Genomic DNA, 22,001 nt, shown 5'->3' with positions numbered 1-22,001 from the left:
GGAACGTGTGCATGGGTTTCTGGCGTGCCAGAGGCTTGCGAATGCGGGACTTGGTAGAACATAGTGGAAAAAGCCACAAAAAATTGGCTTGGTAGGCCGCCAGTGTCCGACATTGAAAACATAGAGCAGGAGACACGTGCGGTTGCTCTTGAAGGCCCTGTGATCCACGCACGAGCGCCATCATAATGCTCTTGCGTCCATCGATTCCCTCGGTTTTGGCGCGCCCAAGAAAGCGAGAGGTGGGTCGAAGAGAAGTCGACAGATCGGTTATTCTTGAATGTAGGTGTAGTATTCGGGTGCCGGACTAAAAAAAGTTGTGGCTGCGCAGATAATGGCAAGATGCGAAACTTCTTGGAGACACAAGCTATGAAGTGGAGCCTGAGGGGTATTACGGAGAAAATCTAATTAGCACAATTGAAGAAGCATGGTAGTACAGCCCGCCGAAACCTGAAACATACCTTTGCTGTGCTTCGCCACGGGCTACCACTCAATATCATGTTAGGCTCAGTGAATAGTGCATTTATACCATCGAAAATTATTCTGACACCCATCTGTGACTTGCTCCTGGCTTTGAGGCGGATACCTTGATTGTGAAAAGTGCTGCGCCATTCGGTCACGTTCGTGACAGGCCAACGTGCGCCAGGTCGTCAATAGCGTCCAGCCGGTCAGAGCGGAACGTGCAGAGTGAGCTCAAAACGAGTATAAAAAAGCGTTGGAGACGATCTGTGCAAACGTCTCAAGAACCCGATAGGTTTGTAGAACTCATAAACATATGAGCATAAGGCAACAGTAGTATGGAAGGAACTGCTGTCTCCCTTCGTCTAAGGCTTGCTTCAAGAGATTAGTTAAACGGTGGGCGCTGTGATGGAAGGTCAGAATGCGTGGCTATCGATGGATAGTGGCTTGGCTGAATTCTAGCTGGACTCACTGTGCATTATGTGTCGACAGCGAGTTGATATGTATGAGACAACAAGAAACTTCGATTAAATAAGTATGCATAATAGAGTCGTAGATGTCCTGCGGTTCGCTCATTGCATAGGCCCGAGTATACTAGATGGTCCCACGAGTCCGTGTGTCCCAAGAGTCCGCGCATTGACTCTAGCACACGCAATTCTGCACAGAATCCTTATCCATGATAGATCTGGATTCGCCCAAACATAATACACACTGCCATATATTTTTTTTGAAGAAAATCGAAGTAGATCTTGTTCCATGGGCAACTTATCAGTGCGAGAGGCATAGAAGGCTCACTCTAAAGGTCAGATCTCCACATATAATTCTGGAATATTGTGAGATGGTTATATACATGATTAGAGAATACTAAAACAAATTTATTCGGGGCACATGCTTGTCAGGATCATCTGCGATAAAGAAATAAGCCCCAGACGTGACAATCTGCCCAAAGCGTTACATAGAGATTGTGTAATCAAAACTCCGCAATGCCGAAATGCTTTACACATGCACAACTTCACAACATTTATAACGGTGCGAATTCTGCGGAGCGTGAAAAGGCATTGCGGCAGACGTGTGACATAGTGTGACAAAGTGCGCGAACTCTAGGGAAAATGCACTTTTCTGCGCGGTAACTCTCCGCTGGACTCAACACGTCAATTTTCGAAAAAGAAACTAGCAGACGTTGTACTTTCGATGTCACGCTATCGAACTGTCAAATAATTAATTTTGTTTGTTTGTGCGATGTGGAGTAATAACCGTTTTGCCAAAAAGGCGCGAACTCCCGTGGACATCTAGTATGGCTTGCCCGGTAATGGAGTTGGCATTAATGAGTTTCCCACCCCGAACCCCGCATCAAACCCCGCCCTCATTTCGGTGCCGTGCTCAATGTGCTGCACCCTAACGAATTCGGCGTTGGCTCGTATCATTTCTCGACGCTACATGTCTTCACCGACCTCATGAACATCATATTCTCCTGCGAGCTCTCCCCACGATATTTTCATTGAAGCTGGTGAGCGCTGAGTCCTGACCCATGGCTCGGCCATTGCCAGTGGATCGTTCCACTCCGACCCAGTGCATATCACTCTCTCAGCTCTATTCAGCGCAGTCGGCAGCCATAAATCGCCTCCTTACTGATAGGAGGAAAATGCTACGCATCCAGCGGCAACACTAGAACATTGTAGGACCATCTGGAGCTGTGCTGCGATGTCATGTGTTTGCGCGTGGACCGCATTCCACCCGAAAATTCCAGCTATAGACAGAGAAAGTGAGTATTTTTTGTCGTTGCTAGCTTATCATTGTTATGGCACTGATTGCCCCAGAAGTTGCAATCACTAAGATACGTGGTAATTTTTGTGGCGCTGCAAAGAACAATGATGCATGTGGTGCACGCCACACCTATAAACACCGGAGAGAGCGCAACTGCATGCTCTGAAATTAGATGAAAGAATATTGTAATCTGCAGGTTACAAGTTTAGAGGTCGGTTACGTGCTTCAACCGTTCCGTCAGTGGTAACTAACATGGAATCGTTACCTTCACAGGATAAACGTTGAACAGTGGTCTTCGCATCTTCCTCATGCAGTGTTTCATCCTATTAATGCGGAAGATAATTTACGCCAGTTTGTTTTTTAGCTTCTGGTGATCTGTTCAGGAATGTATTGATATCTTAACCCTGCCGGATTTGAGTTTTTGGTGGAGAGCATATCCAATGTTTTGTCCGTCCCAGAATTCTGTTGAGCGTGCGCTTATGATCCAAAGTTTCATTCTGTTGCTTTGAAGCATCAGATGTCCAACACGAAACAGCTCGGCAGCCTTGCACTATTTGCATCGGTCAATACACCGATCTACGCTTTCTTCCGCAATCCACTAGTACACGCCTCAAACCGTTTTCGGAATGCAATGTGTATCGTTGCAGAATACCGGAGTCGCCAACGGAGTCGCGCCAATGAGGTCGTAGCTGTGACCTTCTAATCTGTGCCGATATGAAATCTTCAATGCGTCAGGAGACTGTCACGTGTGAAGATTGAAGATAATTGCTGATATGATATCGAGGCGTATTTATTGTCCAATCTCAGGGAACACAGGTTTTCGTGCAAGAAAGATGGTACCTTTGTGTTTCACAAAAAGGACGCCAACAGTGCTTGCCAACGTCTATGACGTTGAACATAGTGAACTGCCCGATACCCCTGACCTGTTTCTGAGGACGCCGCTTCAACGACGCCTGAAGGAGCGTCATGTTGCCATGATCAAGCGAGTCGTCTTCTTGAAAACCACACGTGTCTCATAAATTTTCATTTTAGCATCGGAGGCGTTGTTAGTACGGGATTATTTCTAGGCACTGCGACGGGATTGACGGAGGGTGGTCCTGTGGGACTTCTACTCGGATATATTTTCATGGGGACGATGTGCTACTGCGTTTTGGTGAGTTCCTCTTTGGCGTGCTTTTGTGTTTTCACTTTCCTGGTTATATAACAGATAACCGTCGGGGAAATGATTACTCTCCTTCCCATTTCAGGCGGTCACGTCAGACTTGCGGAAAGATTTGTCGATCCAGCCTTCTCTTTTGCGATGGGTTGGAATTGCTGGTACTGTTGGACGGTAAGATGCAATATTGTAGTGAACGGTTCGAAGATCCTCATGGCTTAATTTTTTTTATCAGTTTACGATGCCTGGTGAGTATGACCATGAAGTGCTCTCAGATTCAACCCATTTTACACTTGGTGAAGCTGAGTTATCGGCCGCTGCTACTCTCGTTAAGTATTGGAATATCGAAGTTAACAGTGCGGTGTGGATCACCATGTGTCTGGTAGTTGCTGTTGGAATCAATCTTTTCGGCGTTGGTTTGTCCCTTGCTTCAATGAATGTCAATTGTACGCATTGATATAATCTTCAGGGACCTACGGAGAAATGGAATTTATTTTCGCGTGAGCAGCTATTTTTGCCTTGATGGCCGTATAGACTTATCGTCGATCAGGTCCATCAAAGTCGTCACGATAACAGGGCTCCTCGTCCTTGGTATTGTGCTTGACCTCGGAGGTGGCCCAAGTCATGATCATATTGGGTTCCGGTACTGGAAGAATCCCGGACCGTTTGTACAGTTCGATGGGATAGCTGGAGCTAAAGGGCAGTTTCTAGGATTCATTCGTGTACTCATCCAGGCTGCCTTTTCTTTCATTGGAACCGAGGTTGTCACTGTATGTTCTCTCTTTAAAATTAATACGAAATCTATCATCACTATGTTTTCAGATAGCAGCCGCAGAAGCGAAGAACCCTCGATACACCATGCCACGAGCGATACGGACAGTATACATCCGAATTTTCCTATTTTACGTCGGGAGCATCTTCGTCATCGGGTTGCTTGTCCCTTCCAACAACCCTCTTTTGAATCTTAACTCTTCCGATGCCTCGTCATCTCCGTTTGTGATCGCTATCAATCAGGCTGGGATTAGATATCTGCCTTCAGTATGTCCTTCCATGCTCGTCGCGGCTCCCTTCTATAAGACCCAATTCAGATTTTGAACGCAGTTATCCTAACTTCTGCTTGGTCCGCCTCTTCAAGCGACTTATATTTATCATCGAGGGGATTATGTACGTGCGTAAATGCACGGAATTTCACACTCTCATTATTAATTCACAGATGGCCTTGCTGCTACTGGCAATGCTCCCAAGTTTTTCTTGCGCACGTCACGTTCAGGCCATCCATATGTGGCCGTCATTTTTTGCTCCTTGTTTTCCCTTTTGTCATACATGGTTGTGAACACCAGCTCCGGCATCGTTTTTACCTGGTTTGCGGACATGACTGCCACCGCAGGACTCTTAACGTGGTTTTGTGTTGGGGTGACCCACGTCAGGTTCCACCAGGGATTATTGGCGCAAGGGTATGACAGGAAACGTTTACCATATGCCTCGAGACTCCAGCCATATGCATCGTGGTGGGTGATTGCTTCGTCGCTGGCAACTCTCCTGGTAAGTATGCAGATTATCACACTGCTATCGAGTACTTGACTATGATCTTAGTTCAGCGGATGGCAAGTCTTTTTGAAAGCGAATTGGTCTCACATGGCGTTCGTGACAGCCTATTTGCCTATCGTACTATTTTCAGTATTGTATGCATCTGCGAAATTTGTGATGCGGGTGCCCCTGGTGAAACCGAGCGAGATGGATTTCAAGTCCGGGACAGAGAATTTAGATGTCGAGGGGTGTGACATCTTCCATTATTTTTCTTTGTGGCTGGGATTAACCGTTCATCTTTTTTAGATCTAAAGAACCCTCGCCGAAAAATTGGAAGGAGGCGATTTGGATGAACTTGGTGTGTGTTCTTTTTCCCATCTGAGTTGTTTGCTTACCGCAAGAACCATTACAGGCGTGATGCGGTTCGTTGTTATACCAATACACAATACACAGCTAGCGCTGCTGCATTGTTTATCTTGCAGAGATACTAGGACATGGGCAGCTCCTTACCTTCAAAAACTGTGTCATATAAACATGAATAGGGCATTTTCATTAAATCTGGAATCACAACCTCATCGCCTTCGACGGCATTTTTAGCAGTGGTAGAGATATTAAAATCAGCTGCAGCACCGATAAATGCTTACTAGCTCGTGTCGGACACGATCCTATGAGGGAACACGGCGTATCTATGGATACCTTCGATTGTGAATATCGAATGTCGGGACTACGAGCGAGCACCATCTACAATTGAGGTCATGAGCGCTCATCAGCTGCTGTGCTGCAACCAGACTGCAGGTCTTCGTCGAGATCGATCTCTTATATACCCCCTCAAGAACTTCCTGCAATACTATGATGCCACATTGCCACCAATACGCCCCTAACCTTCATCTATAGAGCTTCTTCTCCGACATCACCACACTATACTTCCACCGCAGACTTTTGATCGACCCACGCCATAAACGAGGCATCAATAATCGTGGAACGGCGCAACAATATATCAACACCACCCACCACTCGCCGCATCAGGGACTGAAATATTCGATTTATGGGCGTTTGAAGTATTACAAGGATACATTGGCAGAGAGCAGGTAATATCATTTCAAGGTATCGAATGATATATAAAATTGACCAGCGTGGGTGCTTCGTGAAGTAGCCAAGGGGCCCGGGCGGCTATGATAATGTGGAATAGGGTTGGACTTCGAACTGAACTAGCGAAGGGTAAGATCTTCTAGGTCGAATTAAGAAGACTGATTGAAACGTCAGGAAAGCTGGTTCTATCAATGGCATCGGAGGTTTGACCGTTTTGCGTTGCATAGTCAGTAAATGACGGTCATCCACATACATGCGTTTCTTTTGAGTCTCACCATCATCATCATGACGCAGGCGTGCGACCCGTATGAGAACTACGGTGCGATCCTGGACTCTTTTGATTTCAATACGCTCGAAGGGGCGAGTAACAGTGAGATGTTTCGTCGAATTAGACGTTTCTGAAGTGCGACAAGTTAACGCAGGGATCAGGGTGTAACTGCTGTGACTACGCCGATGATGACTAGGTATGAAAAATAGACTCCTAAAGGATAGAAAATGGCGTGGAGGGCAGCTGTGCTATGGTGAAGAACTAATTAGTGATGATGCAAACAGAACATCATGATAAATATTCTCCACCCTTGTCGACCTCGCGGCTCGAGCGCTCAGCAGCCGAGATGAAAGTCCTACTTTCCTGAACTTTATGTAACCACATGTATCACCATTGTTATACTTCGCCACCGGTGACCCAGCTTCTCATGGCGCAAACATCGATCATAGCAGTGCCGAAGCGGGACGATCAGAATTCGACCTGACATTAATTTTAACCTGATTGTGGCATTCGAGCATTGAAACGTTCGTCATCAACAGATACCGCGGCCACTTCATAGTTCTTCATCTAGCGCGTCTGTAGCTGTCTGTGGCGAGCGGTGCGCATTCGAGTCATGTGCATGAGGTCCATTCAAGTTGCGGTCATACTCCACCGGGGTCCGGGTGACCGTAGTAAAAAACAGATTTGGTTCAGATTATGTAATTTCAACTCCTACTTACGGTACTACTACGCACCAGCGGCACCTAGTACCCTAGGGCTCAGCGCTAGTCAAGTCCGTGCTGTCCTTCATATTAATATCGCCTTCTTGTCAGTAGGCAAGGGGCAAGGCAGGGTGAGGAATCCGACGATTTCTGGATTCATACTCCAGTCTTCCAGAATCCAGGAAGCAGTGAAGCTCTCGTATCCTGTCTGTGATTACGACCCAGAGCCTCGGCTCGGATGATATGAAGTAACTTCGAACGTTAAACGCGACTGCCAACTCACTCAGCCAGGGATCGCTTATTTGAGGAAGAACGGCGTGAGTTTCTGCAGCTTCCATTACATGATAGTATCTCATACGACTCTGTTTTAAGACCAGTGGCTTTTTATCTGCCTGAAACTTGGCGTGCAAACAGTGCTACGCCATAAATCGATACATCCCAGCTGATTCCACAAGCCCACTGAAGCAGTTCCTGAACCTGTTCACGGTCGCTAAGTACATCCGCCGATTCAAATCAGCGAAATGCTTTCATTACACAACAGTCCTCGACTCGTGCTGCACTATCAATATACACACCGGTTCAACTCAGAGGATGACATAGCATCACCCAAGTGCCTTTCATTTCCGCACACTGCAACCTCCTTCCTTGATGATCCTTCTCAGACTTGGTCCATCTTGAAATGCATGAACCTGTGCTTGCACGTTGTTTCTTAGAACCATCCAGGTGAAAGAGTCCTTGAGGTAAACAGCCTGAGAGCTACCAGACCTGCGCGCTTGCAAATTGGACATTCCTTGACAATGCCAAATGAAAGCGGTCGACAAATTTACGCTGATTGTTGCGATGCTCAACATCATATTACTTTCAATATCATTCTCATTTGTTCACCGTTCACTGATGAGATTCATGATGCATAGTAAAAATGTCTCACATTTTTGCGCCACTCCTAGGGCCCCTGATCTCTCAACATGTCCACATACACCAGCCTGCGACATCCCAACTTGCCATACATTCTAGACCTTTAAAGAGGGGAGCGGAATGAATAGAATTATGCTCTCAACTTAAGTTACCATGGCCCTCCTACCCTTCACCTCCGCTGCTATTCTCTTACTGTTATGCATTCCATTTGTTTGTGCATTACCTCCTCTCAATTGTACTAGTACCCCTACACTCGATGTCGCCGGCTCACCATCTAGCAGTCATACTAGGACCTTGTGGGACATCATTTGGAGCTGCGCTGCAACTTCATTCGCATGCACATGGACCGCAATTCACCCAAACATCCCGGGTATGAACGAGGGAAGAATAACTATTTTCTTTCGTCGCCTATTCATCATGGTTCTGGCGCTCATTGCCCCAGAACTCATGGTCACCTGGGCCACAATACAGTTTCTCAGTGCCCGTGACACTTTCAAGAAATTCAATGCGAAATTTTACCCGGCCTGTGGCGACGATCCAGATATAGGGCAGAGCACAACTACATTACTTACAGAATCAGATGAAAAAAGCAGTTCACATTCAAGCGCTCCCCATGATGCAGGTCGCAATCCCAGAGGTCGGTTGCTTGCTCGGTCTTTGAGTGCGGTAACTAACTTCGTTCAACGGATGTCTCAGAGTGGACAACGACGCATGGGTTTTTCGTATGGATGGGTGGATTCATGCTTTACTGCGATAACAAGCCACGAGTTGCTCTTACTCCCACGGAACTCATGGACTTCATTGAAAATGAATACGTGGATATCCCTGACATCGTGGAGGCAGACATAGAAGGTCGAAGTAAGGGTGACGCACTATCCAAAGGAGTCGCCATTCTGCAGCTGGGGTGGTTCATCCTGCAGCTTGTCGCCCGTTACATCCAGCAACGTCCCGTAACCCTTCTCGAAATCGACACCCTGGCTATAGTTTGTCTGTCCTGCATCGCCTATGGCCTGTGGTGGAATAAGCCTAAGGATGTACGACGCCCTCATCCTATCCACTGGAACAAAAATAAAGCAGAGGTGCTTCAGGATCTGTCATTCACCTATGAGTACGTGGTCAATATTCTCCCCTGAGACCATTCTTATTCACCCACATTCTAGAAAAGTAAATCCAGAATTCTCCTTGGATCGCTGGCATCATTATCTCCTCGTTTTCATTTATCCCTTGAGGAGTCTTATGGGCACTGCCGTGACTGTCTCTCCCTGTGCTGTCCGAGCACATCGGATTCCGTCTTTAGGTGGCTATGCTGATGAACATCGTCATGACCGTGATCATGTCATTACACTTTTCCTTGGATGCTTCTGTGCCGTCATATATGGAGGACTGCATTGCCTGGGCTGGCATTATTTATTTCAGTGGCACACAGATCAGGTGCTATGGCGTGTGGCTTCCATTGTGATGGCATCCGCATCGGTACCTCTTCTTCTGACATTTGGCTGGGTCATATTGTCGGATTCCCCCCATGACAGTTGGGTTGTGAGATTTGCTGTAGTTACCACCGCTTTCATATATATTGCTGCACGCGTTACACTAATTGTACTTCTAGTGTCCAGCTTGCGATCGCTACCCCCTGGCGTTTACGATACAGTGGCGTGGACCACATTCGTTCCACATGTTTAGTTTCCTCTTACTTACATCACGCTCATGATTATCCTCTTGCTAGAAGCATGCTTTGGATCTCTCGTCTCTTTACTGTTTCCCCGTTGTTTGACTAATAGAGCTTGGAAACCGGATTGTTTATTGATATCGTTCAAGTTCCTCAGCCTGACTATTGGTCGAACATTTTGATATTCGATTGATCCGCTTGCCATCAAGGTACCCACGACATGTTGACCAATAGACGGGGCCGAGGGGCTCGCAGCTCAGAGACACAGCAAACAAGGGTCGTGAGGGTGTCATTAGCATAGTGTTCGAACTACAGAACATCAAACTGGGTTATCGTCTGCGCCGCTGTCTGTCTCCACCTCGACATTTACTTGCACCTACAATAGTCAATAAGGTCATATTGAGAGTACATGGGAGAGCTACGCACCAAATTTCCACGTTGGTGCCCTGCTTTCAGTTGGCGACTCGCGAGCATCAAACTGCATCTGTAGTTATGTGAGATGTAAGATATCATTCAACGACGATGTCTATGGATCTCACCTAGAATTCCTGTTGTATGGTCGAAGATTCAGGTGCGTGCTCAAAGTTCTCCAGAAAGACGATTGGCATGGATCGATCGTTTGTAGGAGTGTGCTGCTCTCCGTTCCAGATTTGCTTTCTGGCATTGAGACTGACGTACTAGTTTGAACTGTAGTCGTAAACATCGCATCGGACTTGTGACTCACGTAGCTAAAAGGGAATTTGCATGTACTGCTTCATCAGTATCCAAATGAGATATATTTACGAGAATTATGAATGACTTACATTTCGCTACAATGAAGTGAAGACCTAGGAATATGAGGTTCTGAGGCATAACTTTCCACTGTGATATTTGAGTGGTCAAGACTTGACAGAACACCACGGACTCGGATGCTCACGCAAATCAATGTCGCGATGGTCGCAGTACTACAAGGTGGCTTCAGAAGATAGCTCGTGACCTACGTTCATATGTCATACCTTGTCATTGAGCCATTCTGAATTGTCCAGAACGTCAGGGCGTCAATGATACGGATAGTGCTATGAGACGAATGAATGTCAGCTGTACAGTGGGAAAGCTTATATGATAACCTACTCCGTAAAGGTTGGGCGATTTCTGCGAAAGAAGTAGCACATAAAAGTTGTGATCATGATATCCACGAGTGTCGAAAGTGAGAGTCCCAACGTGAATATCCAAGAAAATCCTATCTGTATGTTAACACTACGAAGCTGCACACCACCACAGATGAGAAATCACGTTGAAAGAATGCACTGTATGATTGCAATCTGAGCCTGCAGAAACGAGTTTCAGTGGCTATCAATCATGTTTCAAACATTGCTCACATTTCACTCATTGTGACTGAAAAAGTTTAAAGAATGTGCGTGATCGAAAGAACCACAAGTGTGAATGTTTGATAACTCACTGCTAGTCATGACTGAAGTGAAACCGTCAAAATGAGTTTACATTATTGCACTACTTACTAAAGTGTACCCACCTAAACGAGCCAAAGAGAGAACAACCTGAAAGAACATCACGTTAAGTACACAGCAGACTTTTGAACGCAAAACATACAATTGGAATCACTACAGTGAGCTTCTTATTTTGCACTACCCACCGACATCAGTGTGTGAAAATAAAAGGAAGAGAAGCACGAACGTCTATAGATTCGGTACGCAAAGAAACTGAAGCGGTTGAGTCAAAATCATATTGTCCTTGTATGATATAGCCAACCTTTGGACGATGAAGGTGATCATAGCCTGACGGATATTCCAGTAGTGAGCGTTGTGCAGTTCCATACGAGTGAAAACGCACAGTAAGCTCGATCGCCGGCTGTAAGAGGATGCATTAGTAACGACAGTCCAACATATCCAAAACGCGATTCCTCACACCAATACTCCTGATGGTGCATTAATTCTCCGACTGATTGTGAATAATAGTATCACACATACCAGGGGATTGTGTCAAGTGTATCCAAGCCACTATCACTCGCAATGATGGAATCCCAGAGGGCGCTTGCCACAAGTGCGGAATGGCATAAATCGAGCAGCCTGATTTCCATTGGCATTCGTCTCACATACAACAGCACGCTCGAGCGTACCATATTACAATGACCTGCGTAAGATGATCAAAAAATGTAAACTTGAAAGACAGTTTTGTACCAATGACTTAGTACGCCAACTCTCGCGAAAATACACCCGGCAGTACACGATGAATTGCATGTTAACGCAACCCGACAAGCTGTGAGTTACGTCAGATAGTTATCATATTCTTGCATGATGGTTGATAACGCGCCCGAAGCTCAGCAAGCCACCGATGAGCATGGCTCCATGGTCCAGAGCAATAGACATTGCAAAGATAACGACTCGGAGCGGAGTAGTGGGAGAACGAGAAGACGCCTGGAAAGCCAAACCCTGCAATATAGCTCATAAGTAGCTCAAGGCGGTAAGGAAGTTTTACATGCCATATCACACAGGACAGGGTCTCGTCTTGCTCCATTCTCGAGGAATAGATCCTACGTCGATTGTCAAATTCTTGCATAGGAAAAATTCGCGAGTTAATGCCATTGGATATATATTTGCACACCGCAACTCTATCACCATGTGATCTGAACTGACGAGAAGATCCTATCATGATATCTTGAACACCATGACCGTGAGTTCAGGTCCTCTGAGTCGTGTCTGATCGAGTTCTTAGAAAACTAGTAATGTACATTATGTCGTTTCTCGCAATAAAACGACATTCCAGTTCCTCCGGGGCTATGAGACTGGGTCAGCCATTGCGTGATTCGTCACGATATTTTACGTACGTGCTGCATTAGGTGAGAAGCAGGAGAATACTGGAAAATTTCAGAAGTGAGCCAAAGGTGTTTAGCCTATGTAGTCAAGTTTCCGAGAACGGCGGCAAATCCATAACTTACCATCTGATTTGCTTGCAATAGTGGATTGCAAAGGACAGAAACTGATACGCTCAGCTCCCATAGGCGGACAGTTAAACCCTCCTGTTCGGCCCATCATGCTGTGCACTTTCACGGCATTCACAACAAATCAGATCCCGGACTCTACTCAACATGTCCGCATTAGCTTGTCTTTGGGCATCGCTCAGACGCTCGTGAATAAGATAATTATTGGGAACAAAAAATAGATTCGCAAGTTCAAGATTATGAGTATGTGGATGAAGGCGCGAAGCGTATGCCGGCCCGATCACGGATCTGGCCAAAGAGAGAGATGTGTGAGTTACGAGGGTGGGCGGCCAGCTTCAAGTCGCACATTATTGATTAGTTTGAGAGATACGCAGGTCGAGTCCACAAGAGCGTAGGTAGGCTACGATGCGAGGCGCACCGTGATCCAAGAATAGGTATGATGGTGCGAGAAAAGAAAGGCTTGACGATATATTCGTCTTGAGCAGCTGTGGTTCAGAAAAGAAACGCTAACGGCTGCTCACCCAAAGTAGAGATGGACTCACTTAAGCTTTTGCAAATGAACGTGACAGCATTGTCAATTGACCTTTCCTGATACTTTGCCAGCCTCGAGGCTAGTGCTTCCAGTTTTCACTGTTTAGTTTAGGATGTGGGACCTGAGCTTATGTGGGCGTGGATGGGTCAAACCGTTCAAACTCCGCCATTTCCTCTGACCAACAATTATGCGTCGAAATCGAGGATGCCCCTGTCAGAGTAGGCCTCCCCAATGATCAATCCACTGATAGCTAAAATATTTGATCCTCGTTTCAACTACGAGCGCAAAGACCCGTTCCCAAGACGATCTCCCATCCACTGGTCCGCTGCCAATGAAAAGGCCGCAGCTGACCGTCGTCCATTCACAACGGGTGATGACTTTAGTATCCCTCAATGGGAGAGAGAGTTCTGGGATGGCTCGTCGTGGGAAGAAATCTACTATCGCCAGTACGAGGCTTCATTTGCACGTGAAGTCAAAGCCTACAGATGCCTTGGACACCTTAAGGGTTCTACCATCCCGCGGCTCTATGGTTTGGGTCGGGTCATCTCGGGCCACGGCGAAGGTCGTGCCATATCCCCCAGAGTGCTTTTCATGGAGTACATCCCAGGCGAGAACCTCGCAACCATCCAAGATCCCCATTCAGTCCCTAGTTCAGCATACCAGGAGCTCGTAAAGGCCGTGAGCACCCTCGCGTCTTTCGGTGTCATCCATGCCGATATGCGCCCAAACAACATCGTTGTATCTAGCAGTCACCCTAGACGAGTGGTGCTCATCGACTTTGGGCTGTGTCAATATCGTTTTGATGATGAATCTGACGACGATTGGAAAGAAGCTGTCATATTCGAAGCGGATGAGAGGGCACTCCAGCTCTATATGAAAAAGTTGGGCATTTGGCACCAGGAATGATACGCATAATGCTCGGGAGAAAGTAGGATGGCTTAATATTCCAAATATCGAGACCGCATCTAACCGGCCACGAACTTTTGCAATGGAGTAGGCATAACACGGTCCATTGATAAACTGGCTCGGGTTGTAAGGTATTAGCAGACCCTAATATGATCATGCTCACTGCAATCATATATCACTTCAACAAAGGCGGCAGAGAACGGTAGCAAATCCATAACTTACCATCTGATTTACTTGCAATATTGGATTGGAAAGCAAGGGTTGAACAGAAACCAATACGCTCAGCCCCCACAGGTGGACAGACTCAGTTCCTCCTGTTTGGCCCGTCATAGTACTTTCACAACGAATTAGATCCCGGACTCTACTCAACATGTTTGCTTCAGCTTATCTTTAGCTTTGGGCACCGCTCGGAGGTTCGTGGATAAGAGAATTATTTAGAATTGCAAATAGATTCACACTAAGAACAAAGTTTCTAGATATGTGCGAAGCGCATTCCGCCCCGATCGCGAATCTGGCCAAAAAGAGAGATGATTGAGTTGCGAAGATGGGCGGCCAGATTATCAACTAAAGTGAGATGCGCAGGTCGGGTCCACAAGAGTGTAGGTAGGCTACTATGCAGGACACACCGTGATCGAAGAGTAGCTGTGTTGGTGAAATAGGAAGTGACGGGTGGGAAAAAGAAAAGCTCGCCGGCATATTCGTTTCGAGCAGCTGACTCGGAGGTGGACGAGCGGAAAGCACTCCTGCAACTCCTGCCAGTGCGGCTTACTTACATAAGCTTTTAGATTGTATTTGATTTCATTGCCGGGAATTGCCGATGCAGCAAGCGTCGACCGTGCTTCGCTTCGGCGATCGTCCATGTGCATGGAGGACCCTAGGCTATTCATTGAACATTGTACAACCTTTCCGCATGTGATAAACGTGTACTATCTGAATGGATTCCCTGTACTAGCGGTGGGTATGGTAGCCTCGAGGCATGAGGCATGAGGCCTTGAAGCCTTGAGGACTTAGTCCTGAAGGCTGACTAGTCGACTTGTTGTACGTGCGACCGCACTCTTAAATAGAGCAGCTGATTGAACAGACATATACCATCAACTTCATCATGACCCTCTTACCCTTGGCTATCCTATTTCTGTTACACGTCCCGTTTGTTTGCTCCTCACTGCCGAGCATCAATGGCACCAGCCTCAGTACACTCAACGTCAGTGACCCTTCATCCTACAGTAACACCAGATCGCTGTGGGACATTATCTGGAGTTGCGCCGCGACTCTATTCGCATGCACATGGACTGCAGTTCACCCAAACATCCCAGGTATGGACGAAGGGAAATTCATTGTTTTCTCTCGTCGCCTAGGCATCATGATGATGGCGTTAATCGCCCCAGAACTTATGATTATCTGGGCTACTGTACAGTTTCTAAGTGCTCGTGACACCGTAAAGGACTTCAATGATGCCTTTGGTGCACAACTTCACCAGACCCACAGCGCCTGTGCAGATATCGGAGAGAGTACAGCTACGTTGCTTAGTGAGATTCCAACATCGGATAGAACAAACAGCCCGCATCTGAGCGCTCCGCATGTTACAAATCGCGCTTTTAGAGGTCGGTTACCTGCTTGGTCCTTCGGTGTGGTGACTAATTTCGTTCAACGAATGTTTCACAGAGTGGACAATGACGCATGGTTTTTTCGCATGGATGGGTGGATTCATGCTCTACTTAGATGACAAGCCGCGAGCCACTCTTAAACCCAAGGAACTTAAGCGCTTTGTTCTTGAGGGCTCTGTGGAAATGCCCATCATCGTGGAGGCAGATATAGAAGATCGAAGCAAGGGTGACGCATTATCCAAAGGTATTGCCATTCTTCAGCTGGCGTGGTTCGTCCTCCAGCTTGTCGCCCGTTACATTCAAAACCTTCCGGTGACACTACTCGAACTCGACACTCTTGCTGTAGCTGCCCTGACCAGTATTGCCTATGGCTTTTGGTGGAAGAAGCCCAAGGATGTAGGACGTCCTCATGCTGTTTATTGGAGAGCAACAGCCTCTCCACCGAGAAAATTAGCCTATGAGTATGTCGTGAATATTCTTACTTGAAATTATTCTAATTCGCCCGCATCTTAGAAAAGCACATAGAGAATACTCCGAACATGAAAGTAATATTCTTATCACTTGCATTTATCCCTGGCTCAATCTTATGGGCGGTGGCCCATTCACTTCCTTCCGTGCTGACCATTCACGTCGGGTTCCGTCTACGGGTGGCTATGATAGTGACTGTATCTACCGTCATCGCATCATTATATTTTCCGTTGGAGGTTTCAGTGGGACAGTGTTTGGAGGTCTGCACTGTCTGGGCTGGAATGCTTTGTTTCAGGGGCACACAGAGCAAATAATATGGCGTACGGCTTCCCTTGCGATAGTATTCGTACCAATATCTTTTGTCTTATTGTCTGTCTATATCCTTTGGCTGCATGATGTGGACGCTTCTGACGGTATTATCGCAAATTTAGCTTTACTCACTAGCCTTTTCGTATATATTGTTGCACGCGTTACACTGATTGTACTTATATTGATGAGCTTTCGATCGTTACCTCCTGGCGTATACGATACAGTAGCTTGGACCAAGTTTATTCCACACTTGTAGTTTCCTTTCATTTGTGTCACGATCATGACTATGGACTTCTGATTATCAGAGATGCGAGCACGATTCGGGCGGCCGTGTTGCATGATTGTGAAGGAACAACGAATAGTATTGTTCCAATATTTGAACGCGACCACAACACGGTCTAGACAATCTGCAGTGCATAAATCAAGGAGGGGATGTATGCTGATGCACATTTCGCGAAGTCTATCAACGCAGCGCAGCTACAGTGGCGTGAAAGGGATGTGAGTCTTACTGGTGGGGGAGATGTCACAGGAAAGTGGAAAATTCTTCCAAGACCAAGTAATGACACATCGCATGAAATAAAACACACTAGCCATGGAGCACAATCGATACACCGCCGAACGAGTCATGATCATTCAGATACGTATTGAAGCAAGCTAGCGGTTAGAAGTTGTCTAGGTCGTGCCCGCATATAAGTCCTTCAATCGAAGAAAGAAAGATAATCGTTGCAAACTTCTCTAACTCAGGTTTGTATCGTCCAAGTTGTGCCTGATCATGGTGAGATCTCCATGATCAGATTCCCCCCACACTTCTGCAATATGAGACCAGTGCGGAGTGGTGAGCATATCATCCAGTATCTGTGATACAATAAAACACAGGTGATGTGCATGCACGCTTGAAAGCGAATTACTTCTCGACGCAATAATAATGTCTGCGTCGAAAGTACCCTCCCCGCCCTGTCACGGTGGTACTCTTTTTGCTGTATGAACGTACACATCATCACCTAGAAGCAAAGATCGAAGAGCGATAGACTTACACATGAGTATAATACCTGGCTCTCCATTCTTCTGCAAAATAGACTACGTCCTGTGAGCCTGATAGATGTGATCAGTGTGAGATCATCACTTGAAGGGAATGTAGGATCTGTGACTTGCCTTCGAGAAGCAGTCCTTAGCTAAGGCTGACGACTTGGCGAGTGACTGTGCTGTGCTAGTCGGGGACGGTACAGAATACGTCTAACAAGTAGGCGTCTGTTTCGCGCGGAGGTCGAGGTGCTCTGTGCTTGTCATAGTTGTTGGTGTGCTTCAAGAGACGGCAAAGGCTTGGAAGAGCTGAGAGTTCGTGCAACAATATCAGCCGGTGCAGGTGTCCAATTACATCACTCCACATAAACAGGAGAACACTGAGGCTACGCGTCAAACCTATACATTAAGTCTATTCCGCCCCGATCGCGGATTTGGCCAAAAAGAGAGATGATTGAGTTGCGAGGATGAGCGGCCAGATTATCAACTAAAGTGAGATGCGCAGGTCGGGTCCACAAGAGTGCAGTGTAGGCTACTATGCAAGACACGCCGTGATCGAAGAGTAGCTGTGTTGGTGAAATAGGAAGTGACGGGTGGGAGCTCGCCGACATATTCGTTTCAAGCAGCTGAGGCAGTGGCCGGCCGGCGGCATCAGTAAACCACAAATTTTGTCACAGACATCAACATTTTCGACAGTTCCCACAGTAACCCACAGCGCTCACAGCACTCACAGCAAACTTCTCCCAGAGCTCTGTACAGCTCTGCACAGAACATTGTGATTTACTGATAAGTGGCCATATCATGCTTGGTGGGTTTCAGTGATGTGATCCCGGCTTGTTTTGCGTGCAACCGCGACTTTAAAGAAGGAGCAGATTAAGCAGACGTACGCCCTCAACTTCATCATGACCCTCTCACCCTTGGCCATCTTATTACTGTTACATATCCCGTTTGTTTCCGCTTCACTGCCGAACCTCAATGGCACCAGTGTCCCTACACTCGACGTCAGTAACCCTTTATCCTGCAGCAACACCAGATCCTTGTGGGACATCATCTGGAGTTGCGCTGCGACTCTATTCGCATGCACATGGACTGCAATTCATCCAAACATCCCAGGTATGGACGAGGGGAAATTCGCTGTTTACTCTCGTCGGCTAGGCATCATGATGATGGGGCTGATCGCCCCAGAACTTGTGATTACCTGGGCCACTGTACAGTTTCTAAGTGCTCGTGACACTGCAAAGGCCTTCAATGATGTCTTTGGTGCACAACTTCACCAGACCCGCAGCTGCTGTGCAGATATGAGAGAGATCGGTACAGCTACGTCGCTTCCAGCATCATTGTTTAGAGGTCGGTTACCTGCTTCAAGTTGGCCCTTCGGTGTGGTAACTAACTTTGTTCAACGGATGTCTTACAGAGTGGACAGTGACGCATGGTTTTTTCGTATGGATGGGTGGATTCATGCTCTACTTCGATGACAAGCCGCGAGCCACTCTTACACCCAATGAGCTTAAGCGCTTTGTTCATGAGGGCTCTGTGGAAATGCCCATCATCATGGAGGCAGACATAGAAGATCGAAGTAAGGGTGACGCATTGTCCAAAGGCATCGCCATTCTTCAGCTGGCATGGTTCGTCCTCCAGCTTGTCGCCCGTTACGTTCAGAACCTTCCGGTGACACTGCTTGAACTCGACACCCTTGCTATAGCTGCGCTGAGCGGCATTGCTTACGGCTTTTGGTGGAAGAAGCCTAAGGATGTAGGACGCCCTCATGTTGTTTATTGGAAAGCAACTGCCTCTCCACCAAGCATATTAACCTACGAGTATGTCGTCAATATTCTTGCTTGATGTCGTTCTAATTCGCCTGCATCCTAGCAATATAGGTGAAAAATTCTCCGAAAACTTCTGGAGTGATCTTTGGTTCACTTGCGTTTATCCCTGGATGAGTCTTATGAGCATTGAAATATCTGTTTCCCCTCGTGCTGTCCATTCACGTCGGGTTCCGTCTCAGGGTGGCTATAAGGAGAGTAATCGTCATGATGGAGTCAGACTTCTTATTGGATGTTTCAGTGGGGCAGTGTTTGGAGGTCTGCACTGTTTGGGCTGGAATGTTTTGTTTCAGGGGCACGCAGAGCAGATGCTATGGCGTGCAGCTTCCCTTGCGATAGCATCAGCACCAGTATTCATTCTTCTGTCGTATGGCTATATCATTTGGCTGGATGGTCTTCATCAGACTATCGTAGCGTGTACTGTACTGTCCAGCGCGTGTGTATATATTGTTGCACGCGTTACACTCATTGTACTTATATTGATGGGCTTTCGATCATTACCTCCTGGCGTGTACGACACAGTAGCTTGGACAAAGTTGATTCCACATTTGTAGTTTCCTTTTACTTATGTACAAGCGTTTCGATCACCTTCGGACGTCGGCTGCCTTTATACGGTGAAGAACGAATCAGTACGTAGGTTCAGCACCGCTTTCTCCAGTGAGTCCTTGACATCCGTTGAATGTGGTGGCATAAGCAGGTCGCAGGGTGAAATTGTTTTCAATCGACGGTCTAGCTTGACCCCGTTGGATTGAAAGAGAATGTGATGCGAGGCAGGGAATGTATTTCTCCTGTTTGAGCTCCACGAATTTGCGATGCAGAGCGGTGATGCAGACTCGCGCATTTTGCACTCATCCGTCATCGGACATGTTGCGCATATAGCATCCACTTTGAGATCCAAGCGATGGGGAGGCGTTGACTCAGAGTCGACATGGCGAGGTAGTCGGGCGTTTGCTCGGGTGCGTCTGGAGGTGCTTGGTCTACTTCTACAATGCCGTGAAAGGAGCACGCGGAGGCCATGGTGGTGAAAGAGTAGGAGCTTAGATCCGTTGGCGCTAGACCAATTTGGAGGACAGTACAAGACAGCAGAGTCACGCGAATTGGTTCCGCGGGATCAAACGTTCCGTCCTTACATATTGTAGATAGATGTCACGATCACGATCATGGACTTACTGCCTTTCGCTTATCAGAGATGTGAGCACGGCTAGCGCATATCAGAATGTTGTAGTTATTATAAGAGAGCTTATGCGTGGAGCTCCTCCCGACGACTACGAACTGCATTTACAAAATATAATGATTGTTTCGTTCGTATCACTACTCCGAACATGATCGATCTGATCGTTGATTCGGTTACCTCACTTCGCTCGCACTGTAATACTGTGATATCAATGGGCAGATTCCGCGATATGTCAAGGACTTACAAAGTATGTACCAACTGCGCGCTTCAGCTTTGTTGAGCTTCACGTATTAACCTCGCCAGCTCCTCAAAATCTTTAACGATAAGATCCACCTCACCGCCGTCCTCCTTGGTACGCATGCTCTCCCTTACCTCGCGCGAATCTTCAGCAGGGCGTGGTACATATATCGTCTTGAAGCCTACGCTAGCAGCAGCGAGGAGGTCGTGCCTGTGTGCAGCGACCATTGCTATCTTGTGAGGAGGTAAAGAAAGGTGATATGCCGCGGATTGGTAGACCTTCTTGTTCCTGCACAGACGTCAGATGATGGGATAAGATACAGATATAAAAGCGAGACCTACGGTTTGTAAGATCCGAACATCTCGGACGAAAAGATACCATCCCAGGGAACACCTTGGTTCTTTGCCTGTAACGCTGATTAGGGGAAAGGCCTGATGCGTAATGTGGTGACCCAATTACCAGATCGAGAAGTAATCTAAAGTTCCCGTTAGACAGAGCGAGGATGTTGACGTGGCGTTTGAGTTCTGTCAGGCCCGGGATGGTGTCATGATACGCTATTGAAATTGAAGTATTAGTCATGTTTGTCTCTGAAGATTCGTACCATCCAAGTTGTGCCAGATCTGGGTGAGATCTTCCCGATCAGATTCCCCCCACACTTCTGCAATATGAGACCAGCGCGGGGTGGTGAGCATATCGTCCAGTATCTGTGATATGGTTAAATACAGATCATGTGCATGCACGCTTGAGAGCGAATTACTTCTCGGTGCATGATGTCTGCGTTGGAAGTACCCTCCCCGCCCTGTGATACTCGTTTGCTGCATGAACGTGCACGTTATGATCTGAGGGCAAGATCGAAAAGCGACGGACTTACACATAAGCATAATATCCTGCTCTCCATTCTTCCGCAAAATCGACTGCGTCCTGTGAACCTGATAGATGTGATCAGTGTGAGATCATCTGGCGGGAGTATGGGATCTGCTACTTACCTTCAAGAAGCAGTCCTTTACTGAGACGGGCGACTTGGCGAGTGACTGTGCTGTGCCAGTTAAGGACGGTACCGAATACGTCGAATAAACAGGCGTCTATTTCGCGGAGGTCGAGGTGTTCGGTGTTCGTCATGATCGTTGATGTGTTTCAATGATAAGCGCTAGCGCCAAGCTGGGAGGAAACGGGACCAGTTCGTGCCAATCACATGTCAGTTGCGAATACCGATAAGTCCTGTCTTTGATGGAATATTAGTCTGCACACCACAGGCCTGATGGTCATTCGGAATACACACTAGTCTGATTAGTCCATCGCTGGTTTTGAAGCGCGTGTTCCCCATCACAATCATAATAATAAAAATGAGAAATATAGCGTTGAAATAGTAGTCAAAGTCCGCAGCTGGACACGCAGCAACTTCCCTGGACTACTAGTACAACTCGAAGTCCTACGGAAAGTCATGCAACTG

The 22,001-nt window shown here is 47.0% G+C and overlaps 8 protein-coding genes across 8 annotated transcripts; 6 read left to right on the top strand and 2 right to left on the bottom strand.

Moving 5' to 3' along the window:
- Positions 1–2,737: 2,737 nt before the first annotated feature.
- F5147DRAFT_815723 (amino acid permease) lies at positions 2,738–5,285 on the top strand (the record flags this gene model as incomplete). Its single annotated transcript, XM_041443544.1, has 11 exons — positions 2,738–2,853; positions 3,253–3,373; positions 3,428–3,550; positions 3,684–3,792; positions 3,846–3,876; positions 3,927–4,146; positions 4,199–4,414; positions 4,465–4,540; positions 4,590–4,918; positions 4,970–5,151; positions 5,210–5,285. 11 exons carry the CDS (start codon positions 2,738–2,740, stop codon positions 5,283–5,285), a joined length of 1,599 nt encoding a protein of 532 aa, XP_041288999.1.
- A 3,351-nt stretch (positions 5,286–8,636) lies between these two features.
- F5147DRAFT_357282 (uncharacterized protein) lies at positions 8,637–9,918 on the top strand. Its single transcript, XM_041429367.1, has 2 exons — positions 8,637–8,984; positions 9,037–9,918. Exons 1-2 carry the CDS (start codon positions 8,668–8,670, stop codon positions 9,554–9,556), a joined length of 837 nt encoding a protein of 278 aa, XP_041288998.1. The 5' UTR covers positions 8,637–8,667; the 3' UTR covers positions 9,557–9,918.
- On the bottom strand, positions 9,696–11,782 carry F5147DRAFT_713655 (uncharacterized protein). The gene is made up of 21 exons (XM_041438418.1): positions 11,717–11,782; positions 11,656–11,669; positions 11,507–11,605; positions 11,445–11,454; positions 11,370–11,387; positions 11,289–11,314; positions 11,217–11,239; positions 11,191–11,193; positions 11,130–11,164; positions 11,053–11,077; positions 10,981–10,992; positions 10,901–10,916; positions 10,815–10,849; positions 10,653–10,761; positions 10,538–10,597; positions 10,459–10,486; positions 10,346–10,403; positions 10,267–10,291; positions 10,082–10,219; positions 9,969–10,026; positions 9,696–9,918 (listed from the first exon to the last, which is right to left on the bottom strand). The coding sequence occupies exons 1-21, from the start codon at positions 11,774–11,776 to the stop codon at positions 9,862–9,864; spliced, it is 909 nt and encodes a 302-aa protein (XP_041288997.1). The 5' UTR covers positions 11,777–11,782; the 3' UTR covers positions 9,696–9,861.
- Positions 11,783–12,203: 421 nt separating this feature from the next.
- Positions 12,204–14,091, top strand: F5147DRAFT_763201 (kinase-like domain-containing protein; the record flags this gene model as incomplete). The annotated part of the gene is made up of 4 exons (XM_041440624.1): positions 12,204–12,209; positions 12,376–12,409; positions 12,699–12,785; positions 13,260–14,091. 4 exons carry the CDS (start codon positions 12,204–12,206, stop codon positions 13,913–13,915), a joined length of 783 nt encoding a protein of 260 aa, XP_041288996.1. The 3' UTR covers positions 13,916–14,091.
- A 926-nt stretch (positions 14,092–15,017) lies between these two features.
- Positions 15,018–16,005, top strand: F5147DRAFT_815703 (uncharacterized protein; the record flags this gene model as incomplete). Its single annotated transcript, XM_041443543.1, has 2 exons — positions 15,018–15,516; positions 15,578–16,005. 2 exons carry the CDS (start codon positions 15,018–15,020, stop codon positions 16,003–16,005), a joined length of 927 nt encoding a protein of 308 aa, XP_041288995.1.
- Positions 16,006–16,105: 100 nt separating this feature from the next.
- Positions 16,106–16,552, top strand: F5147DRAFT_640842 (uncharacterized protein; the record flags this gene model as incomplete). Its single annotated transcript, XM_041433043.1, has 1 exon — positions 16,106–16,552. The coding sequence occupies one exon, from the start codon at positions 16,106–16,108 to the stop codon at positions 16,550–16,552; it is 447 nt and encodes a 148-aa protein (XP_041288994.1).
- Positions 16,553–18,010: 1,458 nt separating this feature from the next.
- F5147DRAFT_713644 (uncharacterized protein) lies at positions 18,011–19,707 on the top strand. The gene is made up of 3 exons (XM_041438417.1): positions 18,011–18,663; positions 18,731–19,133; positions 19,186–19,707. Exons 1-3 carry the CDS (start codon positions 18,219–18,221, stop codon positions 19,691–19,693), a joined length of 1,356 nt encoding a protein of 451 aa, XP_041288993.1. The 5' UTR covers positions 18,011–18,218; the 3' UTR covers positions 19,694–19,707.
- Positions 19,708–20,349: 642 nt separating this feature from the next.
- F5147DRAFT_713642 (HAD-like domain-containing protein) lies at positions 20,350–21,715 on the bottom strand. The gene is made up of 8 exons (XM_041438416.1): positions 21,538–21,715; positions 21,423–21,480; positions 21,309–21,366; positions 21,153–21,255; positions 21,011–21,105; positions 20,893–20,957; positions 20,558–20,839; positions 20,350–20,505 (listed from the first exon to the last, which is right to left on the bottom strand). The coding sequence occupies exons 1-7, from the start codon at positions 21,668–21,670 to the stop codon at positions 20,581–20,583; spliced, it is 771 nt and encodes a 256-aa protein (XP_041288992.1). The 5' UTR covers positions 21,671–21,715; the 3' UTR covers positions 20,350–20,505; positions 20,558–20,580.
- Between the last annotated feature and the right edge of the window lie 286 nt (positions 21,716–22,001).

Source organism: Suillus discolor (genome assembly GCF_016758755.1).
Source record: "Suillus discolor strain FC423 chromosome Unknown F5147scaffold_60, whole genome shotgun sequence".
Taxonomy (NCBI): domain Eukaryota; kingdom Fungi; phylum Basidiomycota; class Agaricomycetes; order Boletales; family Suillaceae; genus Suillus; species Suillus discolor.
Note: the sequence above shows the minus strand (reverse complement) of the source record. Positions and strands in the feature narration are given on the sequence as shown.